Here is an 18,393-nt window from a genome sequence, read left to right as displayed (position 1 = left end):
ACCACATCACACACTCCTTCCAGCCAGTCCTTTGCACCGTATCCTGCACTCCCTCCTGGGCCAGCAGCTTCCCATCACACACCTGCTGCATGATCCTGACAGAGCTGCTTTAAAAAGCGGGGAGCCTCTCTTTCATCTCCCAGTGCTCAACCTAGGAGACTGAATGCTTGAGAAATGTTACTTTCTTGTCATCGATGAATAGAGACTGCAGTCATCTCTCCCGACAGCTACCAGAGGCAGATGTGGCTGAATTATGGAGTCTAGACTAAATAATAGCCTACAAGTGCTTGTATTCCTTAGGAATGAAAACACTGAAAAGACTTCTGCATGTGCACAAATGGGAAGGCAACAGAGCCAAGTTGTTGCAGTTGATGACTGACATCTCTCAGGAGGTTGCCACAGGACCCGTGTGGCCCATGTGGCCAAGCACTGGTTACACCTTAGCTCACTTCTGGCTCACAGCTACTTGGCAAAAACACAATTATTAGTTCCCATTTCCAGACTTAGAAACCAATGGATTTAGGGAGTTTCTCAAAGGTCAAGAGTGGCAAGACTCAGCACGAGCTGCCCAGGCTTCAGAGCTTGCTCCCGGGGCACCCGTGTGCTAACACTGCCCCTTCCCACTGTCCAGGCTTCCAGGACCTATGGACAGCATCCTTTGGTGCACGGTAGGCCTTTGCTAAGACTGAAAAGTGCTTTCCTTTACCTCACATTCCTTGCCCATTACCAGATTACTGCTTACATTTGACAGCGGGCTGCTTGGCCGGCTGATTTTGTTTTGTTTTGTAAGTGGTTATAAGCACTTCTGCTCTTGCAGAGGACCAAGTTCCGTTCCCAGCACCCACAGTGGTAGCCTAAAATAATTCCAGCCCCAGGGAAAGCATAGACTGCTTCTAACCTCCTCAGCCACCCGAGCTCACGTGCACACACACCCATAGGCACAGGGATAAAGAATAAACATTTAAGTCTCTCTCTCTCTCTCTTTTTATTTTTTTAAATCAATCAAAAAGAGAGAAAAGACTCATGGAAAGCTACCTCAGTTACGAGACTCTTGCTGGGAGTGGTGATACCTGCCTGCAATTCCAGATTTGGGAGGTGGAGGCAGAAGGATCAGGAGTTCGGAGCCAGCCTGTACCGTAGTTTGAGGCCAGGGTTAGCTAGATAAGACCTAGTCAGAACCCTCCATAACCCATCAGCATGAGTTTCCTTACAGTCCCTCTTCAGTTCAGTAGTGTGCCTGCTTTACTAGAATCACCCCAGAGGCTCCCCACTGAAGGTTTACTTTCAAAATATCCCAGCCTCCACTGAGCAGCACCCTGCAAATGAGAGAAATAGGAAATAACTGAATAAAGAAGGAAGAACTATATATTCTTATTGGTTTAGAAGCATTACTGTATGGGGGCTATGTAGCTCAGTGGTTAGAACATCTGCCTGGCATGTATGGAGAAGAAAAGGGGCGTGGGGTAGGAAAAAGAGGAGGCCTCTACCAGAAAGCACAGTGTCTTAGTGTGCTTTCCATTGCTGTGGTAAAACGCTATGACCATAAGCAGCTTCAGGAAGAAAAAGGCTTAGACTTCTGGATTATACTCCATTACTGGAGTAAGTCAGGGCAGTAACTCAGACAGGAACCCAGTGGCAGGAACCTGGAGAGAGAACTGAAGTGGGGACCATACATGTTACTTACTGGCTTGTTCCCCATAGCTAGCTCTTGCTTTCTTACACAACCCAGCACCACCTGCCCAGGAGTAGCACTGCCCACAGTGGGCCTGGCACTCCCACATCAATTATTAATCAAGCAAATTCCCCACAGACTTGCCTACAGGCCACTTTGAGGGAGGTGTTTCTCAGTTCAGCTTTCCTGTCCCAGATCTCTTTAGCTTGGGTCAGCCTGACAGACACTAAGCAGTGTGCACAGTGAAGAGGGTTCTCTACTGACTTCCCCAGCAGAGTCTGGCAGCCAGACCCCAGTCATGAGCTGGTGTTACCCACATCCACAGGGATTTTCCTCCCTCATTCCCCTCAGAATGCCTTCCCCAGGGCACCAGAGGCATCTTCACCCATCTCCTAGTGACTCCAAGCCAGTCACATTGACGACGACAATGATGGCGATGTGGAGGAAGAGGAGGAAGAGGAGGACCACTGCATGCACATGAAAGGGAAAGCCTGACTAGGAAAGAAATGTCAGTCTTAACAACTGATCAATACAGTTGTGATGGTTTGTATATGCTCGGCCCAGGGAGTGGCACTATTAGAAGGTGTGGCCCTGTTGGAGTAAATATGGCCTTGTTGGAGTAGGTGTGTCACTGTGGGTGTGGGCTTTAAGACCCTCATCCTAGCTGCCTGGAAGTCAGTATTCTGCTAGCAGCCTTCAGATGAAGATGTAGAACTCTCAGCTCTTCCTGTACCATGCCTGCCTGGATGCTGTCATGCTCCCACCTGGATGATAATGGACTGAACCTCTGAACCTGTAAGCCAGCCCCAATTAAATGTTGTCCTTACAAGAGTTGCCTTGGTCATGGTAGTCATAGTACTGTTCACAGCAGTAAACATCCTAACTAAGACAACAGTTAACACTGAAAACATGTCATCTCAAAAACACTATATGCCTTTTTGCACATGTGTGCACATGTGCATACACACACACACACACACACCAACATGTACACAACATTTCAAACAAGCAAGACAATTTTAGTTTGATTAGGTCCTCATGATTTATACCTCCTTAAATATCAGTTGCTGAGACTGGGGTTGGTGGATACTATGCCAGTGAACGCACACATGTACATAAAGGGCAGGCAGGGCACAGTGAAAGTATGACATCACACACTGCAGAATCAGAGGTGGCAGCTCTAACGGAACACACCAGAGACCTGTATACCCAGGAGAATTACACTCTCTGTAAAGATAAAACAGTCAAGTCTTAATGTAACAACTGTCACAAAACTGAACACCTAAAACAGAAACTCTCAGAAATAGGAGGGAAAGGAGACAGAGGCCCAGCTGCAGTGAGAGACAGGTCACAAGCCCCTCCCTCTCAAGGCTGTGACTGGCCAAGCAGCAAAAACAAAGAAAGATGTAGCATAGCTCTCCTAGGGAGGATGTGAAGGAGACCTCAGAGGAAGAAACCAAAGAGCTCAGACAAGTAATCACTAAACATCAGGGAACCAGAGACAAGGAAACACGTCTGTACATCCCATTAACAGAATCCATTTAAAGCAATACTCCTCCTATCAAGTTGGCAGAGATCTTTAACTTCTTTGTCAGCAGAAGGATAGGGGGATGTAGCTTCATGCATCACTGAGAAACATGGGCTGGTTTTGAGAGCTTCTGTACTAAGCCCGTCCTTGCCCTTAAACAACTCCCCTAAAGGTACAAATGCCCAGACTTCAAGTTTGCTTCTGCCGTTTTTGAGACAGGTCTCTCTATGTATAGCCTTGGCGGGCACTACCCCATCCCTCTCTAAACCTTAAATTATATCCATTCAGAATGGTCAGTATTCTGAATTTCTGAACCAGGTTACCAAACTTGCTATTAGCTACTAGCTCTAAACCACAGGCAGGTAAGTTATTTAACTTCATCTGAAATGAAGGCAACAGGATCATTTGTCAGGATGGCTGTGAAATCAGAATGAACACAGATCACTCAGACGCAGGCCAGGCAACACACCCAGGGAGTATCAGTTATGAGTACTGTCGCTAAAACTCCTTACTCTTAAGTAATATGTGTGCAAACAATTTGTGAGCGATCAGGGTGCTCTTTGTAGCTGCTCAAATCATTTCAAGTTACTAATAGCTTTTTGAAACTATTTTCTCCTACACACCTGCTCTGTGTGTGTGCACATGTGCTCACGTGTGCATACGACAGCTCGTGTGTGAGGTCAGGGGACAATCTGGAAGACCTGGTTCTCTCCTTATGCTATGTGCATGTGGGGATAGAACTCAGGATGTCTAGCTCAGGGACAAGAACTTTTACTCCCTGAACATTTTGCCAGTCTATGAACAGCTTCCAAGTACACAGTTTATGTGAATAAAATAAGATTCAGAAATCATTACTGTTACCAAAGGGATTGTATGCTAACTGGATAACCAAAGGGGAGTTCGGCATCTCTCAAACAGAGCCACCATGAATGGTGCTGTGAATGGATTCCAACCTGGCTTTTTATCTCCAACTATATTTTGTTTTTTACAATAAACATGCATGATCTTATGGGAAGGAAGGCCTGCCTCCCGGGTAGAAACTTCCTGATTCTGAGGATAGAACTTAGGGCCTCACACGGACTCAGTCAGGGTTATATCCAGAGAACGGAGTCCCCAGATGTGGGAAGTTTTAAATCACAGTCTTTTATCTTAATAGGTGTAGTCCTAAAATTCTTTCTGAAGGGTCTATCCTGTGTCAGACTGGAAGACAATCACTTCTCATCACAGGCTACTTTGCCAGGGCCCTTGGTCACACTAACACATCAGCTCCTCTTTGGAGCACCCTGTTGGAGATGTCACCATTTGAAGATGTCCCCTTGGAAGTATCAACAAAACCACCCAATTTATTTGCAGTGGTTGGTTTTTGGGTTGGTTCGGTTTTTGTTTGTTTGGCTGAAAGAAACACATATACATTGTTTAACTATGGAACAGTTATGTAGAACTTTCATTGGGTTACCATTTGGGGGAAAGGGCAAGGCAATGCGGGTCACCCATCCCCATCCCCCCTCCCCACTTCTGACTTCAGAGTCATTTCTGAAATGAGCCATCTGTTCTGGGGGCAAGTTCCCTAAAGAGATCGCTTGGGCCTATCCCCCATGACTGTTCATGCCTGTGGGAACTTCAGCACCCTTAGGTGGCAGGGCAAATACTTGCCTAACTCAGACAGGGAACAGTAAAGGACCCCAGTGATAGGAGGGTCAGAGAGAGTGCACACAAGCTGTAATGTTTTATCCAGTCTTCTTGGTTCTCTTTTTCCCAAGTAAGTTCAGCATGGCTGATAACTTAATTCTGTTCACACTTGGCTCTGTCTAGGAAGGTGAGAGGAAGATATGAAGCTGTTATTTCTCTGCTGTAATCATTTCTGAGAATACAAGTTCCATGGCCCTGACAAGATTTCTCCAAATAATGGTTGAAACTTGTCAAGTAATTCAAAATTTTAATTCAAGGGTTTTTTTGGGGGTTTTTTTTTGGTTGGTTTGTTTGTTTGTTTGTTTGTTTTAAAAAGAAAAACTAGCCAGGCAGTGGTGGTGACGCCTTTAATCTCAGCACTTGGGAGGCAGAGGCAGGTGGATTTCTGAGTTTGAGGCCAACCTGGTCTACAGAGTGAGTTCCAGGACAGCCAGTGCTACACAGAGAAGCCTGTCTCAAAAAACAAAAACAAAAACAAAACAAAAAATAAACAAAAAGAAAAACTACACGTATGCACGCATGTGCACAGTTCCTGTTCTTCTGTCTCAGGAGGCCATTCTAGTTGGCAAGCTTCCAGTCTTTCCTCTGAGCCCACCTTACACATCTGTGCACCTACAGCAATCCATACAGACTTCTGGTGCGTAGACTGTGTGAAAGAGTGTGTGCAGGTATGTGCATGTGAAAAGCAGAAGACAACCTCAGTTGGCCTTCCTCAGTGGCCCCTCACCTAGTTGCTTGAAGCAGAGGCCCTCATGGGTCTGGGACTCACTTGCTAAGCAGGCTGTGCTGGTCGGCCAGCTAGCTTCAGAGATCCCCCAGTCACCACCTCCCAGATGCTAGGATTACAAGCAAGTACCATGACACTTGGGTTTGGAGATCAAACCCAAGTCCTTACACTTTCAGACCTCTGCCATAGCATGCCTTGGTAGGGTTTTATATCTAACTCCTTTCAAATTCTTGGAGACTGTGACTAAATCTTTAGTATAGAAACTTGACAGTAAATAAAAACCTGACAGCATGACCATTCTAAGGCATGAGTGACGAGACGATTTATTGCAGATATGAGGGAGAATTTAGCCCAAGGCACCTGGAAGGGTCCAGACTGAATATGGCCAGCAGACTGAACTGGGCTATGGGGGTCGAAGAGTGAGATAGGAGAGGGAGGGGCAAGCTGACCAAGAGGCCAAGAAAGTGCAAGCCAAGAACTGGCTGAGCTATACTGGGAAGAAAAGCTGGGGAAGGGGGAAGGAAAGTCCAACCCCTGAGAGGGAGAGGTTTAGAGGAAGGGGCGGGGTGAGAAGTGCTGGGAGGAGCCACAGGTACGAGTGAGGCTTGACCTGGGTTTCTTTGAGACCTAACATTTAGGACATTAGCTAAATTCAGTAATACCACTGAATCATGTTTTAATTATATCCCCTCTCAGCAACCCATTCTGCAGTAAATCGCAGGCTTTCTATCATTTCATCTGTCAGTTACTCTTCTAAATATTCTTGAGAGATGGCCTTCCTGAACAATATCCCATCGCCGCCACTGTCACACTGGGATTTGCTGAATAAAATTCCAGATCGTTTAGAACTGCTGGTTATGTTTCCACGATTGTCTCGGAAGCATGTATATTTTACAGCTATTTATTCGGGGCCTCAAAATGTCCACCGTTCCTAACGGTTAATGACTTCTAAACCTTTAACCACTTGGGATCTCTAAGTTCCCCCTCCATCTCAAAGTTCAACTCAGAGGGTCTCACAGCCAGAATCTTGGTGGCTACTTTCCATGTTCCTCTGTCCTCTGTATTTCTAAAAGCACTGGTTATGAATGTGAAGGGCTTTTGCGTTCGGGTGTGGCTCTCCTCATAAGAACTCTAATGTGGGAATGACCACGAATAAATTCTGTCTGTTTGTCTTTCTGTATTGAGACACTGATAGCCTCTAATGGTTACTCTGTCTGGACTCTAAATCCATTAACTCATTAAGAACTGTAAAACTGTAAGGTGTGAGCCCCACCCACTGCCCCTCCCTCATTCATTTGAACGGATAAGCAATATACTAGTTCAGCCCTTCCTCTATTGTGAGCCTTCCCTTTCAGAGATTGTGTTATGCTGAGATACAGCTCACACAGAGCAAGAGCCAGAAACAGTTTGTTTCTCCAGCTTAAAAGAGTGCAGCTGTGCCCTAGCATCTACCAAAGGTGACTAATGATTTCATTTAAAACATTAGTAGACTGCGGGCCCCTAATGTTATCTTTATTGATGCTTAAAAGGTCCCATCCTGGTGAGGGAGGAGGGGCTCTTCACTGTGGTTCCAAAGTCCAATCTTTGATAGCATTCTTCCATTCCAATCTAAGAAGTGATTCTAGGCTTTCTTTCTCTGCCCCTGCCTTGGAATTGCCTAGTTCTCCGAAGAGGGTATAATTATTAACCCATTTTTTGAGCCCAATTTATGTTTTCATAGCTTCAAAACAAGATAAGGTAAAACTGTGCGGCTGGAGAGAGCGCTCGGCTGGTTAAGTGCTTGCCTTGCAGGCTTGGAGGCCTGAATTTGAGTTTCTAAATCTATACAGAAAGCCAGGATAGCATGTGCTTGTAACCCAGCCCTGGGAAAGTGGAAACAGGAGAATTGCTGGGACTGGCTGGCTAGCAGAGCTAGCTTAATGGATGAGCTTCAGTTGATACGAGTCCTGGTCTCAAAGGTGGACTCCTGAAGACGACACCTGAGGTTGTCCTCTGCCTTCCTCCACATGCATGAGCACACACCCTCACATGTGAATACACGTGCATGCATGCATAGATTTAAAACATAAAATAAATTAGGTGAGTTTCAGTTTCTAACTTGATAGTTTTGAATGTGTATATATGATGTATAATAGGTAAATACAATTTTAAACTATCAATCAAGTCTGTGGACTATGTGGGGAAAGAGACATGAAGCAGGGAGGACTACATATTGATGTTGTATACATATGTACACATATGTATATATTATAGTATATTTATTACACACACACACTATCTGCAACTCCAGCTTCATTAGACCTGACACCCTCTTCTGACTTCTGAGAGTACCTACACTCACATGTGCAACACACAGACACACACACAGACACACACACACACACATAATTAAAAATAAATCTTAAAAATGAAAAGAAAACAGAGCTTGAACACTGGGGGAAAGCCAGTAAGAGTTTGTGGTTCAGATGTGCATCTGTTTCCAGATGAACCTGATGCAGCCTTAATACTAATGTTGAAGTATAAAAAGAGAACTCTGTGTGTGCACGCATGCACACGTGTGTACCCAGCATCACAAGAAAGTCAGAGGACAGCCTGGAATGTTATTCCTGAAGAGTGACAGTTCCCACCCTGTTCTGAGAGAGGGTCTCTTGTTGCTGTAAGTTTCTAAGTAGGCTACCATGGCTGGCCAGCCCTGCCCAGTGATCTGCCCCATCTCCCTCCCAGAAGCGGGATTATAAGCACTTGTCACCACACCAGCTTTTCTCACCTGGGTTCTGGGGCTCATGCCTGTAAAGCAAGTATTTTCCCAATGGAGCCATCTCCATAGCCTTAAAAGAAGAGTCTCTTCGCTTGTAACCTCCCTTCCAGGACCACAAGGAAATAACACAGGGATAACAATAAGAAGCTGTCTAAACAAAGCATTAATTAAGGTAAACATCGTTAATTAAAGGGTGGGTTCTTCAATGACAATGAGTAAACTGTGCTTAGTAACTTATCCTGAGTTTAGAATAAGCGAATAAGCGTAACAATTTGCCATCTTAATTATTCACATTATCCCAAAGTCACTGCAGCATTAACATTAGCATCGGATCAAGCACATTCAAAGCCCAGGAGCTAATGCAGAACCACAGCTAAGACAAGACCTGTGTAAACACTTAGGCTTTCTAAATTAGGAGCTCATAGCCCTGGGGGGTGGGGGGGGGAATGGACGGCTTGGGGTTTTCATTTGGTTTTTAGTTTTTTTGTTTCTCCCCCCCCCAGGGGCTTTATTTGTAACTTTAATCCTTTAGAAACGTCGATTTGTGTGTGTGTGTGTGTGTGTGTGTGTGTGTGTGTGTGTGTGTGTGTGAGGTATTGACTGAGACTGGCAAGATGCTTCAGAAGAGATATAGTTGACTTATAAAATCCACAGTTCTATGAAACAAGCAGCCCAGAGAACACACACACACACACACACACACTTATATATTCTGGCCTCTACAGACACTATGCCCACAAGCACAGACACCACACACGCACACACACAGCTGCGTGTGTGTGTGTGTACATGCAACTCACACACATATGAGTAATTTTTTAAAGAGCTTAATAAATTACAACACTGGGGATGGGTGAGATTTGGAGGAGATAGCTCCGCTAAAAGCTGCTTACAGAATGTTTGCAGCACCTCTACCCCATCTAGAAATAGTCCCTTAAATTTATTGCCTAAATGTCCCGCTCTGAACTCCCTGAGCATGAGCAAGCCTACTATTACTGTGCATCATATAACTGATACAGATCTGATGTAGCACTGTCTGTCATTTAATGACCCCACTGGGAAGGAATCTGAAACTCCAATTTAGTAATTAAGAATAAATGTGTAGTTCCAGGGGATCTGACACCCTCATACAGACATAACTACAGACAAAACGCCAATGCATAAATATAGAAATAAACAAATAATTGATCACTTTTTTAAAAGAAGAGAGAGTGAGTGAGTGAGAAAGGCATGGTGGATCATACCTGTTAATTCAACATTTGGGAGGCTGAAGCAGGGGGATTTCCATGAATTTGAGGCCAGCCTAGACTATATAGTGAGTTCCAGGCTAGCCTGGGATATCATGTGAGACCTCATCTCAAAATAAACAAATATAACATGGAGATTTCCACGTTTGTAGTTAATTGATGTGGCTATTTCCAAACTTGAACAGTAAACAATCAACCTTCAAATATCTACTATGTTACCACGGTGAAGCACATATATATATATATATATATATATATATATATATGTATATATATATATATATATATATATATATAAACACATCCTAGTCCCTGAGCTTGAACCCCTGGGCATCATCGGTCTAACACTGCTGTTTGAGAAGATTTAAACCCACTTCTCCTACATGTAGCTCTGGCTGGGCAGGGAATGATGCTGTGTACTGACCAGCATCATCAAACCTTCACGTATCTACAGCTTCAGTCTGTTGGTTACACTGAGATATCAACAGAGACAGCTATGGTAAAAATTATCAAAGTAGTAAACTATGATCATTTCCATGAATGTTAAATGAATGTTTTAAAACTCACATTAAGGGATTCAGAACTTGGAAAGAGAAACCAAGCTGTAAGGCCTCTTAAATTACAGGGAATAGATGTTTAAAAATAAAACTGAGCCAGGCTGGGTGGGGTGGCCCATGTCTCTAATCCCAGCATTCAGGGGAGAGAGGCAGGTGGGTCTATGAAGACAACCTGGTCTACATAATGTGTTCCAGGGTAGCCAGGGCTACATAGTGAGATCCTGCCTAAATAAATGTGATGAAGCTAAGAAAAAAAAAAGTGCATATTAAGAGAGATCTGGAAGGGTTGTGTTCAATATTGCCACTTAAAAAGACCAACATGTGACATTAAGTCATAAAACCAAAAGTTAAATTCTATCAAAACAACCACTTTCAGCATAAGGAATGCTATGACCATAACGAACGAATCACAACAAAGAGCTAAGAGTGAATCTTAGACGTTTTGTGAAAGGCCTCAGTTTCCTGGATGTGAAATACACACAAGTCAACAATGCACAGAAAGGTTAAAAAAGATGAACCTTGCGAAAGATGCAGGAGGCTCAGGACACCAAAAGAGAGTAAGTTCACTCACAAGGGAAATCCAGATCGAAAGTATCTTGAGGGTCTGTGAGAGGACTCAGTGAGTAAAAGGGCTAGCCACCAAGCCTGACCTGAGTTCCATCCCCAGGCTCCTGCTCGCTGTCCTTTGACCTCTGCATCCACACTCTGACACACTTGTGCCCATACGCAAGCAAACACACACAATAGATAGACAGACAGATAGATAGATAGATAGATAGATAGATAGATAGATAGATAGATAGATTTTTTTTAATTAAAGTATCAGGATACACTGTATCTTACCTATCAGACACATGTGCTGCTATTGAGAACAGAGAGAGAGACAGACAGAGTGTGTGTGTGTGTGTGTGTGTGTGTATCTGCTGAGATGTGCTTCCTCTGGAAGGGCATGAAGGCAAATAATAACCCTAGAGGCTTCTGAAGAAGGTAGGGGCTGAAGGACAGAGACTGACAGTCTGACAGACCATTATAAATATTTTTGTTCCTGGAAGACATTAAATCCTGGATTTATTCAAAAAGGTTGAAAGGCAAAAAGAGAGATGAAGAGAGCGGCCTAGTCAGAAACATACACACACACACACACACACACACACACACACACATGACCAAACCAGAGATAGAGATTCTGGGCTGTATAGGTTGAAAAGCTACAGGGTCTGTTCTTCCTGTTCACCCACATTATCCTGCTGGTGCGTGGCTGGTTTATCTAGCCCCTTTCATTTAACCCCCTCCACCACCCACAGAATATATTCTGCACCTTTACAAACTGAAAAGTGTGTGTTGCTTCTGAAAGAACAGTTTTTGCACCACACATTTTAACTGTTATGGTGTTATTTTGAGAAATGGCAAAATGCTCAATTTAGTGTGTGCTGGAGACAAACTCAAGAGAGACTCATGCGTGTCAAGCCAACGCGGCACATACTGAATCCAGCAGCAGCAGCTACAACCTCAGGGCTTCCTCCAGGAGAAATTCAGCTGCAAGTCTGGAGAAAGGCAGATCTTCTGCTAGGGACTGGGGAAGACGCTGATCTGTAACCATGGCTACTCCAAAACACTAATGTTTTTCTGACAAATATTTTTTTTTTTAAACCAAGCAAAAGAAAACCTTTTCCCCATGACTTTACCAAACAAATTCAGGCGTGGTCAAACATCAAAGAGCAAGCCTGCTGTCCGAATCTACTGCCATTTCTTTCTCTGCCCCACACAATCCCACTTTGATTGTTTGTTTGCCTGGTTTTGAGTCACGTTTTCATAACCCAGGCTGGACTCCAACTCCCTACATAGCCCAGACTGGCCTTGAATTCGTGATCCTTCTGCCTCTGCCACCCAAATGCTGGGATTACAGACAAGCATCACCACACCCAGACTCCAAATCATTTTTTCTACTTTTTATTTTTTTGTTTTTGTCGAGACAGGGTTTCTCTGTATAGCCCTGGCTGTCCTGGAACTCACTCTGTAGACCAGGTTGACCTCGAACTCAGAAATCTGCCTGCCTCTGCCTCCCGAGTGCTGGGATTATAGGCGTGAGCCACTACGCTCGGCTCTACTTATTTTTTTAAGTCTAGTTTCGCCAGTTTCCTTGAAGGCCAACTAAACTACTACTAAAGGTAATCCTTCAGAAAGACACCGATCTGAATTAATTCAAAACCAGGCACAAATGAATTTGTATTCTCATAAAAAGCATATAACCCCTAACTAAAATCTGTATAAAATTATAAAAGTCCATTTTAATTACGAACATCGGGCAATTTGCACATTCCATTTCCTCTGTGTTTGACTCTGTAAGACTTTTAAAATAGAACTTCCTTAATAGCAGAATTTTGATGAGACGGCCATTCTAACCTGCCAAATTATCCAAGTTCCAACATCTGCAGTCAGGATGTTTCCCAAGATTTCTGCTCTCTCTGCCAACTTACAGAGAAGCCTTACAACTCCGCTTCTCTCCAGCCGCACACGGAGGCCAGGCTTCAGCTCGGCACCCATGTTACGCACCCACCTGCCCCACCTGGGATTTACTCTGCCAACAGGACAATCACCTTCCCGACTTCGCCATCTCCAGGGTCAAACACAAGCGGGGCTTTGTCTGCATTCGAGAGATCCCTATTCTCGCCCAGCCTGGCTGAGAACCAGACTTCCCCTGTGACAGCCTCAGCGGAGGACACATAACTTCTCTCTCAACTCAGGCACGGCTGAAAGCCGCGGAGCCTGGTAGGTCCGGAGTCCGTACCTACCACCCGGTGGAAGACAGGAGCCACCTGGCCCCGGTATCGCGGTCGCCGAGCGCGATGGGACAAGGGAAGAGCAGGATGGCACCACGGGAAGACAGAGAGGGGGTCCCCCCGAGGAAACAAGTGGGAATAGGGTACTCCGCAAAGGTCAAAGTGAGAAGGGGACGTGGGACTTCTCCGCGAATCTCAGATCTGCGGTGAGGGACGCAACAGAGAGCGTCCCCGAGGTCCCCGCCTCAGGAGCTGCTCACCGTGCTGGCCACCGCGGTGGGCGATGAGGGTGACGTGGGGCCGGGCGCGTCCTGCTTCCACAGTCGGGACTTGAGGCTCTTCATGGCCACGGCTCTCAAGGGTCCGGGTCCCCACCAGATTGCGGGCTGCGAAGGCAAGAACCTGAGCTGCAGACGCCCCGGAGCGCGCGGGGCCCGCCCCACCTGCCACCTGGGGCCCCGGGGGCCTCGCTCAACCCGGTCCCTCCGGCAGCCAATCGGGCCCGTCGCCTGGCTGGGGTGGGGTCGGTTCTGACCAATCGGAAACCGGGAAGGGGGCGGGACTTCCCTTTTAAACTTCATAACACCCTTCCTCTCCCCTCTGGAGGAAAAGTTGGGGAACTTCAGCTTTGCAGCATGTGGAGTTGTGCTACTCAGTGAGCGGAGGCACAGCGCCGGCTCCTGGCCTGTGGTTCCTGCACACTTGGGTGGTCTAAGGTTAGAGAAATCCAGCCTAGACCGGTTCTTATCTCCCCAGGCTCCCCTCTTCTTCCCATTCGCGAGCCCTTTATAGGCTAAACATATCTTCCTCCTATTGGGTCCCGGCTTACCTACCTACAAACCAGCTTGCAGGGGCAACTTCCCATCCAGGAGCTTCATGAGAACACACGGACTCCAGAACCACAAGTCTAACCACCACACACATGGGGATCTCTGAGGCCAACAACCAGCCTGTAAGAAAAGGGAGCTGCTTTTTCAGATGGACAATTAACAGACTAGGGGTCAGTGTCTGCAGTGCTGCTGGAGAGATAGCTTAGCAGTTATGGTCACTGGCTGTTCTTGTGGAGGACGGAGATAGGACCTACGTGGCAGCCCCCATATGTCTTTATCCTCAGTCCCAGGAGAGGTGATGCTCTCTTCTGGCCTCCGTGGTTAAATGTTAGTGCACTGCTGTAGAGGAAAAGATGGAACAGAGTATCGTCAATAAAACTTCACTTGTAGCCAAAAGTGAGAAAAGAAATTGACCAAAAGGGACTGGAAGAAGTTGAAGATAAATATAGCTGAAATATATTGTGTATGAAATTCTCAAAAAAATGTAAAATATTATGTTTTTAAAGTGCTTTGTTCTTTTTGTAGACACAACAGACATAAGTACACAAGGCATTAGCTCATCTGACTCAGAAGTCTGAACCAAGAAAAACTATTTAAGGCTGGGATGAGAACACTGTCTGTCAAACAACAACTACTAATGTCCTGTCAACAGGAGGCTTCAAAAATCTTCCTTGGAGTGAGATTTTCTCCGGCAAAATGTTAATTCTCACACACATGGAAAGACAAACAGCCTGAACTCCTCACAAAGGCTCTTTTTGTCCCCAAGGGCAGTTCTTTCTAAAGCTTTCCCTTAGAGTGCCTCTACTCTTTATTGTAAAAGTGAGGAAGTCTTCAGAACTCTCCTGAAGATACAGTGTTCAGAGACCATTGATCCTCAGCAGAAAGTCAGTGAGAGAGAGGGGAGGGGAGGGGGGAGAGAGAGAGAATGGGAAAATGGCTAAAGTTTCTCTTAGTTAGACTTAAGGAATCTTGCCCCCCCCCCCACTCCCTGTGAAGATCCACAGCTGGTCTGACTTGGCTGACTGTGATCCAGCTGTTTGTGGGGGCAGGTTCTCTCTGTCTTCACTGCTAACAGAGAAAGCCAGCATTATCTCATGCTGGACTCCTAGGGAAGCTTCCTGGCTGGCCGGCCGTTGTCCCAGTTTCTAGTTCTCACCTTGCCCATCACAGCAAGTGACTAACTGATGGCTCATCTTGGTTGTCAACCTGACACACCTGGGAAGAGGCAACCTCAGTTGAAGGACTGCCCCTGTCATCTTAGCATGTGACCATGTCCGTGGGACATTTTCTTGATTCCTAGTTGACAAGGGAGGGCCTGGCCTATGATGGGTAGTGTCATACCTAGGCAGGTAAGTCTGAGCTGTATAAGGTAGAAGATATAAGTCTGGAAGCAAGCCAGTATGCAGAGTTCCTCCATGACCTCTGCTTCAGTTCCTGCCTCCAGATTTTTGCCTTCCGTTTCTGCCTTGACCTCCCTCAAAGATGGACAATTACATGTAAGCCAAATAAACCCTTTCTTCCCCAACTTGTTTCACAACAGAAAGCAAACTTAAAGCCTAACCATTACCAAAAAGGCTTACACAGTAACCTCCTATGCTCTAAACTCCTCAGGTAGAATCTCAGGGTGGCAGTGTATGTTTGTAAACCAGCATTTAGGATGGTGTATTAGTTACATTTTATTTGTTGGTAAAACATCAAGCTAAAGTGACTTATAGAAGAAATAGTTTATTGGGGAATTAGCGTTCCAGAGGTTAGAGTCCATGATGGTGCTAACAGAGGCAGTAGGCAGACACTTATGTCTTGAACAGCAACTGAAAATTCACCTGTTGAACCACAAACGGGAAGCAAAGAGCTAACTCAAACTGGCCAGTCTTTTGAAACCTCAAGGCATGTCCCCAATGACAGGCTACCTCCAGCAAGACCTCCCCAAACTGACCAAATGGGGGCCACATATTCAAATTGCCACAGAATGACTAAGGCTGAAAAATTGTGAGCTCAAGGCCAGATACGTGGCAAGACACTGATGGAGGAAGAGGAGGGAGAGGAAGAATAGGAAGAGGAGGAGGAAGAAGAAGAATGGGGACAGAGAAGAGGGGAATTAGTAAATAGAGAGGAAGAAAATAAAGAAAGACTAAGTGGAAACATAGAGGGACTCTTTAACAACTTGTGAATAAAAGCTAACTAAGCTTTTCTCCATCTAGCATGCAAAGCAAACTACGTGGAACCCATTCTTCACTCATGGCTACCAGTGTCCACATCCACACAAGAAGACTTAGCAACCTTCTAAGTGTTTTTTCTCTGTCTGCATTCACCTAGTGAAATTCTGTCCTGATTGGAAAGATCCACAGGGCACAGGAGCACCCTGAAGGGCTGTGCCCCAATACACAGGTGCCTGCCACATAATCAGTATATGCACTTTGTCACAATCCAGGGACTTGTGCATGCTTAAGTATTAGTTGGTTAGCTTGTTTATTTGTCTTTGAGACCAATTTTGATATGTAGGTCAGGCTGGTCAGGGGACTCCCAGCCTTCCAGTCTCTGTCTCCTGAGTTCTGGGATTACAGGCATGCGCCACCACGCCCAGCTCATTTGTGCTATGCTTCAATTAAAAGGTGATTTAAAAATTAAAGCAAAAGTCCTTCCCAAGTGCAGTTCCCTAACACTAACTTCCCTGATGGCTCGACTGGAAGCAGCCTACCCCTCCCCCCCTCCTTCTGAAGAGGCTCTGCAACTCGCAGATGTGATTATCACTGAAGTTCATCCCTTAATATAAGAGAATAACAACATTTTTCAATATGTATTTTTATGTGTTGTATGTAATATATGAGTGGCGGGCAGTGTGTACTGTGTGGAGGCCAGAAGTCAGCACTGGGTGTCTTCCGTGTTCACTCTTCACCTTATTTTTCTCAAGGAAGGGTCTCTCACTAAACCTGAGGTTCAGTGGTTCAGCTAAACTAGCAAGCTACAGAATTTGCCCATCTCTACCTGCCAGAGCTGGGATTAGAGCTCTCAGCCTGTCTAGCTTTCTACATGGGGGGGGGGGGGGTGCTGGGGAGTTGAACACAGCCTCCTGCTTAAGTAGTAAGTACTTGAGCCACTGAGTCTTCTCCTAGCCACGTATTTGAACCTCCTGGAATGTTAGCATAGGGAAAACTCAATGAGTACTTTGGAATGATTTGATCCAATGTTTGTGCTTAGTGGAGCATCCTTTCTGAGTTTCCATGTGCCCTTTATTTGGGACCCAATTACTTGGTATCAAATGTGAACACAGGTCAAATAGTCTGGAGGCTGTGTTGCTGCTCAAACACTCAGTGCCTGTCTTTGAGCCTTGAGATGGGCACTCTGACCCTGTATTCTGGTCTTCTGACTGGCTCTTACATGTGTAGCCTTCAGTAGCATATCTCCCCTACATAATTTGCTGTCAAGTTAATTGTGGCCTTCCTCTCTATTGGTGTCTCCTGGAGCATCAGAGTTATTGTAGCCTGGGTGACTGGTTTCTTTTGTTTGTTCTTGGATAAAGCGAAGGAAACAGTCACAGCCACAAGTATAGTTTGCATCAGGTTCCAAAAATGTTGGGCAAGTTATTTTTATGAACTGTCTGCATGATGTCCCCATGGTGTCTATGTCCAGTGGCCTTTTGGGATTTTTCCAGTCTAGAAACTTGATAGCTGATGTCTGCTCGTTCCCATTTGTGAACAACCAAGTAAAGAGCACAACTTTGAATATGAAGCACAGTTTCCTGGGTTGGTCTAGAATCATCCTGTGTGAAGTTGAGCCACTATTATCAGCATTTAACCAGACAGGCTTGGTATGGTTTGATTCATTACTCTGGCTTTTAAAAAATTTATTTTAGCCAGGCAATGGTGGAACACACCTTTAATCCCAGCACTCAGAGGCAGAGGCAGGAGGATCTCTGTGAGTTCAAGGCCAACCTGGTCTACAGAGTTTGTTTCAGGACAGCCAGAACTAAAATAGAGAAACCCTGTCTTGAAACACACAGACACACACACACACACATCTTCGAAGAGAACTTTTAAAAATTATTTATTATACTAAATCTGCAGAAGCCAGTTTTAATTAAGGTTTGCCTTTTAGCAATATATGTAAATAGAAAGGACAATGCACTTAAAAATATTTTTTTTTTTTTAGTTCTGCGTAGGTGAATATGCCTGTGTGCACAGATGCCCAAAGAGGCCAGAAGAAGGCATCATCAGATCTCCTGGAGGTGCAGGTATAGGCCATTGTGAACTGCTCAACGTGGATGCTGGGAACTGAACTTGAAGAGCAACAAGTCCTCTTAACCACAAAGCTATCTCTCTAGCCCCCTAGTGATGCACTGTGAAAAGTGTTTTAGTAGCCAAGTGATGGTGGCTCGTGCCTTTAATCCCAGTACTCAGGAGGTAGAGGCAAGCAGATCTCTGAGCCCAAAGCCAGCCTGGTCTACAGAGTGAATTCTAGGAATTCTAGCTACACATAAAAAGTGTGTCTTGAAAAGCAACAAAGGTGTTTTACTATGCTACAATACTCACACAGGTGGATGGTGAGAGAGTGTGTAGGGGTGTGTGGGTGTGTGTGTGTACACATAAACAACAAGCTAACAAAGAT

At 45.3% G+C, this 18,393-nt stretch overlaps 1 protein-coding gene across 1 annotated transcript in view; it reads right to left on the bottom strand.

The window, feature by feature from the left end:
• Uaca (uveal autoantigen with coiled-coil domains and ankyrin repeats) overlaps positions 1–13,423 on the bottom strand; it is an 88,045-nt gene extending 74,622 nt beyond the window's left edge. The window contains exon 1 of the mRNA XM_021172627.2: positions 13,219–13,423. Within this exon, the coding sequence (XP_021028286.1) occupies positions 13,219–13,302 (84 nt within the window). The 5' untranslated portion in view covers positions 13,303–13,423. The remainder of the gene's footprint in view (positions 1–13,218) is intronic.
• Positions 13,424–18,393: the final 4,970 nt, after the last annotated feature.

This window comes from Mus caroli, unplaced genomic scaffold (genome assembly GCF_978045245.1).
Source record: "Mus caroli unplaced genomic scaffold, Mus_caroli_1 scaffold_11, whole genome shotgun sequence".
NCBI lineage: Eukaryota > Metazoa > Chordata > Mammalia > Rodentia > Muridae > Mus > Mus caroli.
The sequence above is the reverse complement of the archived record's forward strand: the minus strand, read 5'-3'. Positions and strand labels throughout refer to the sequence as shown.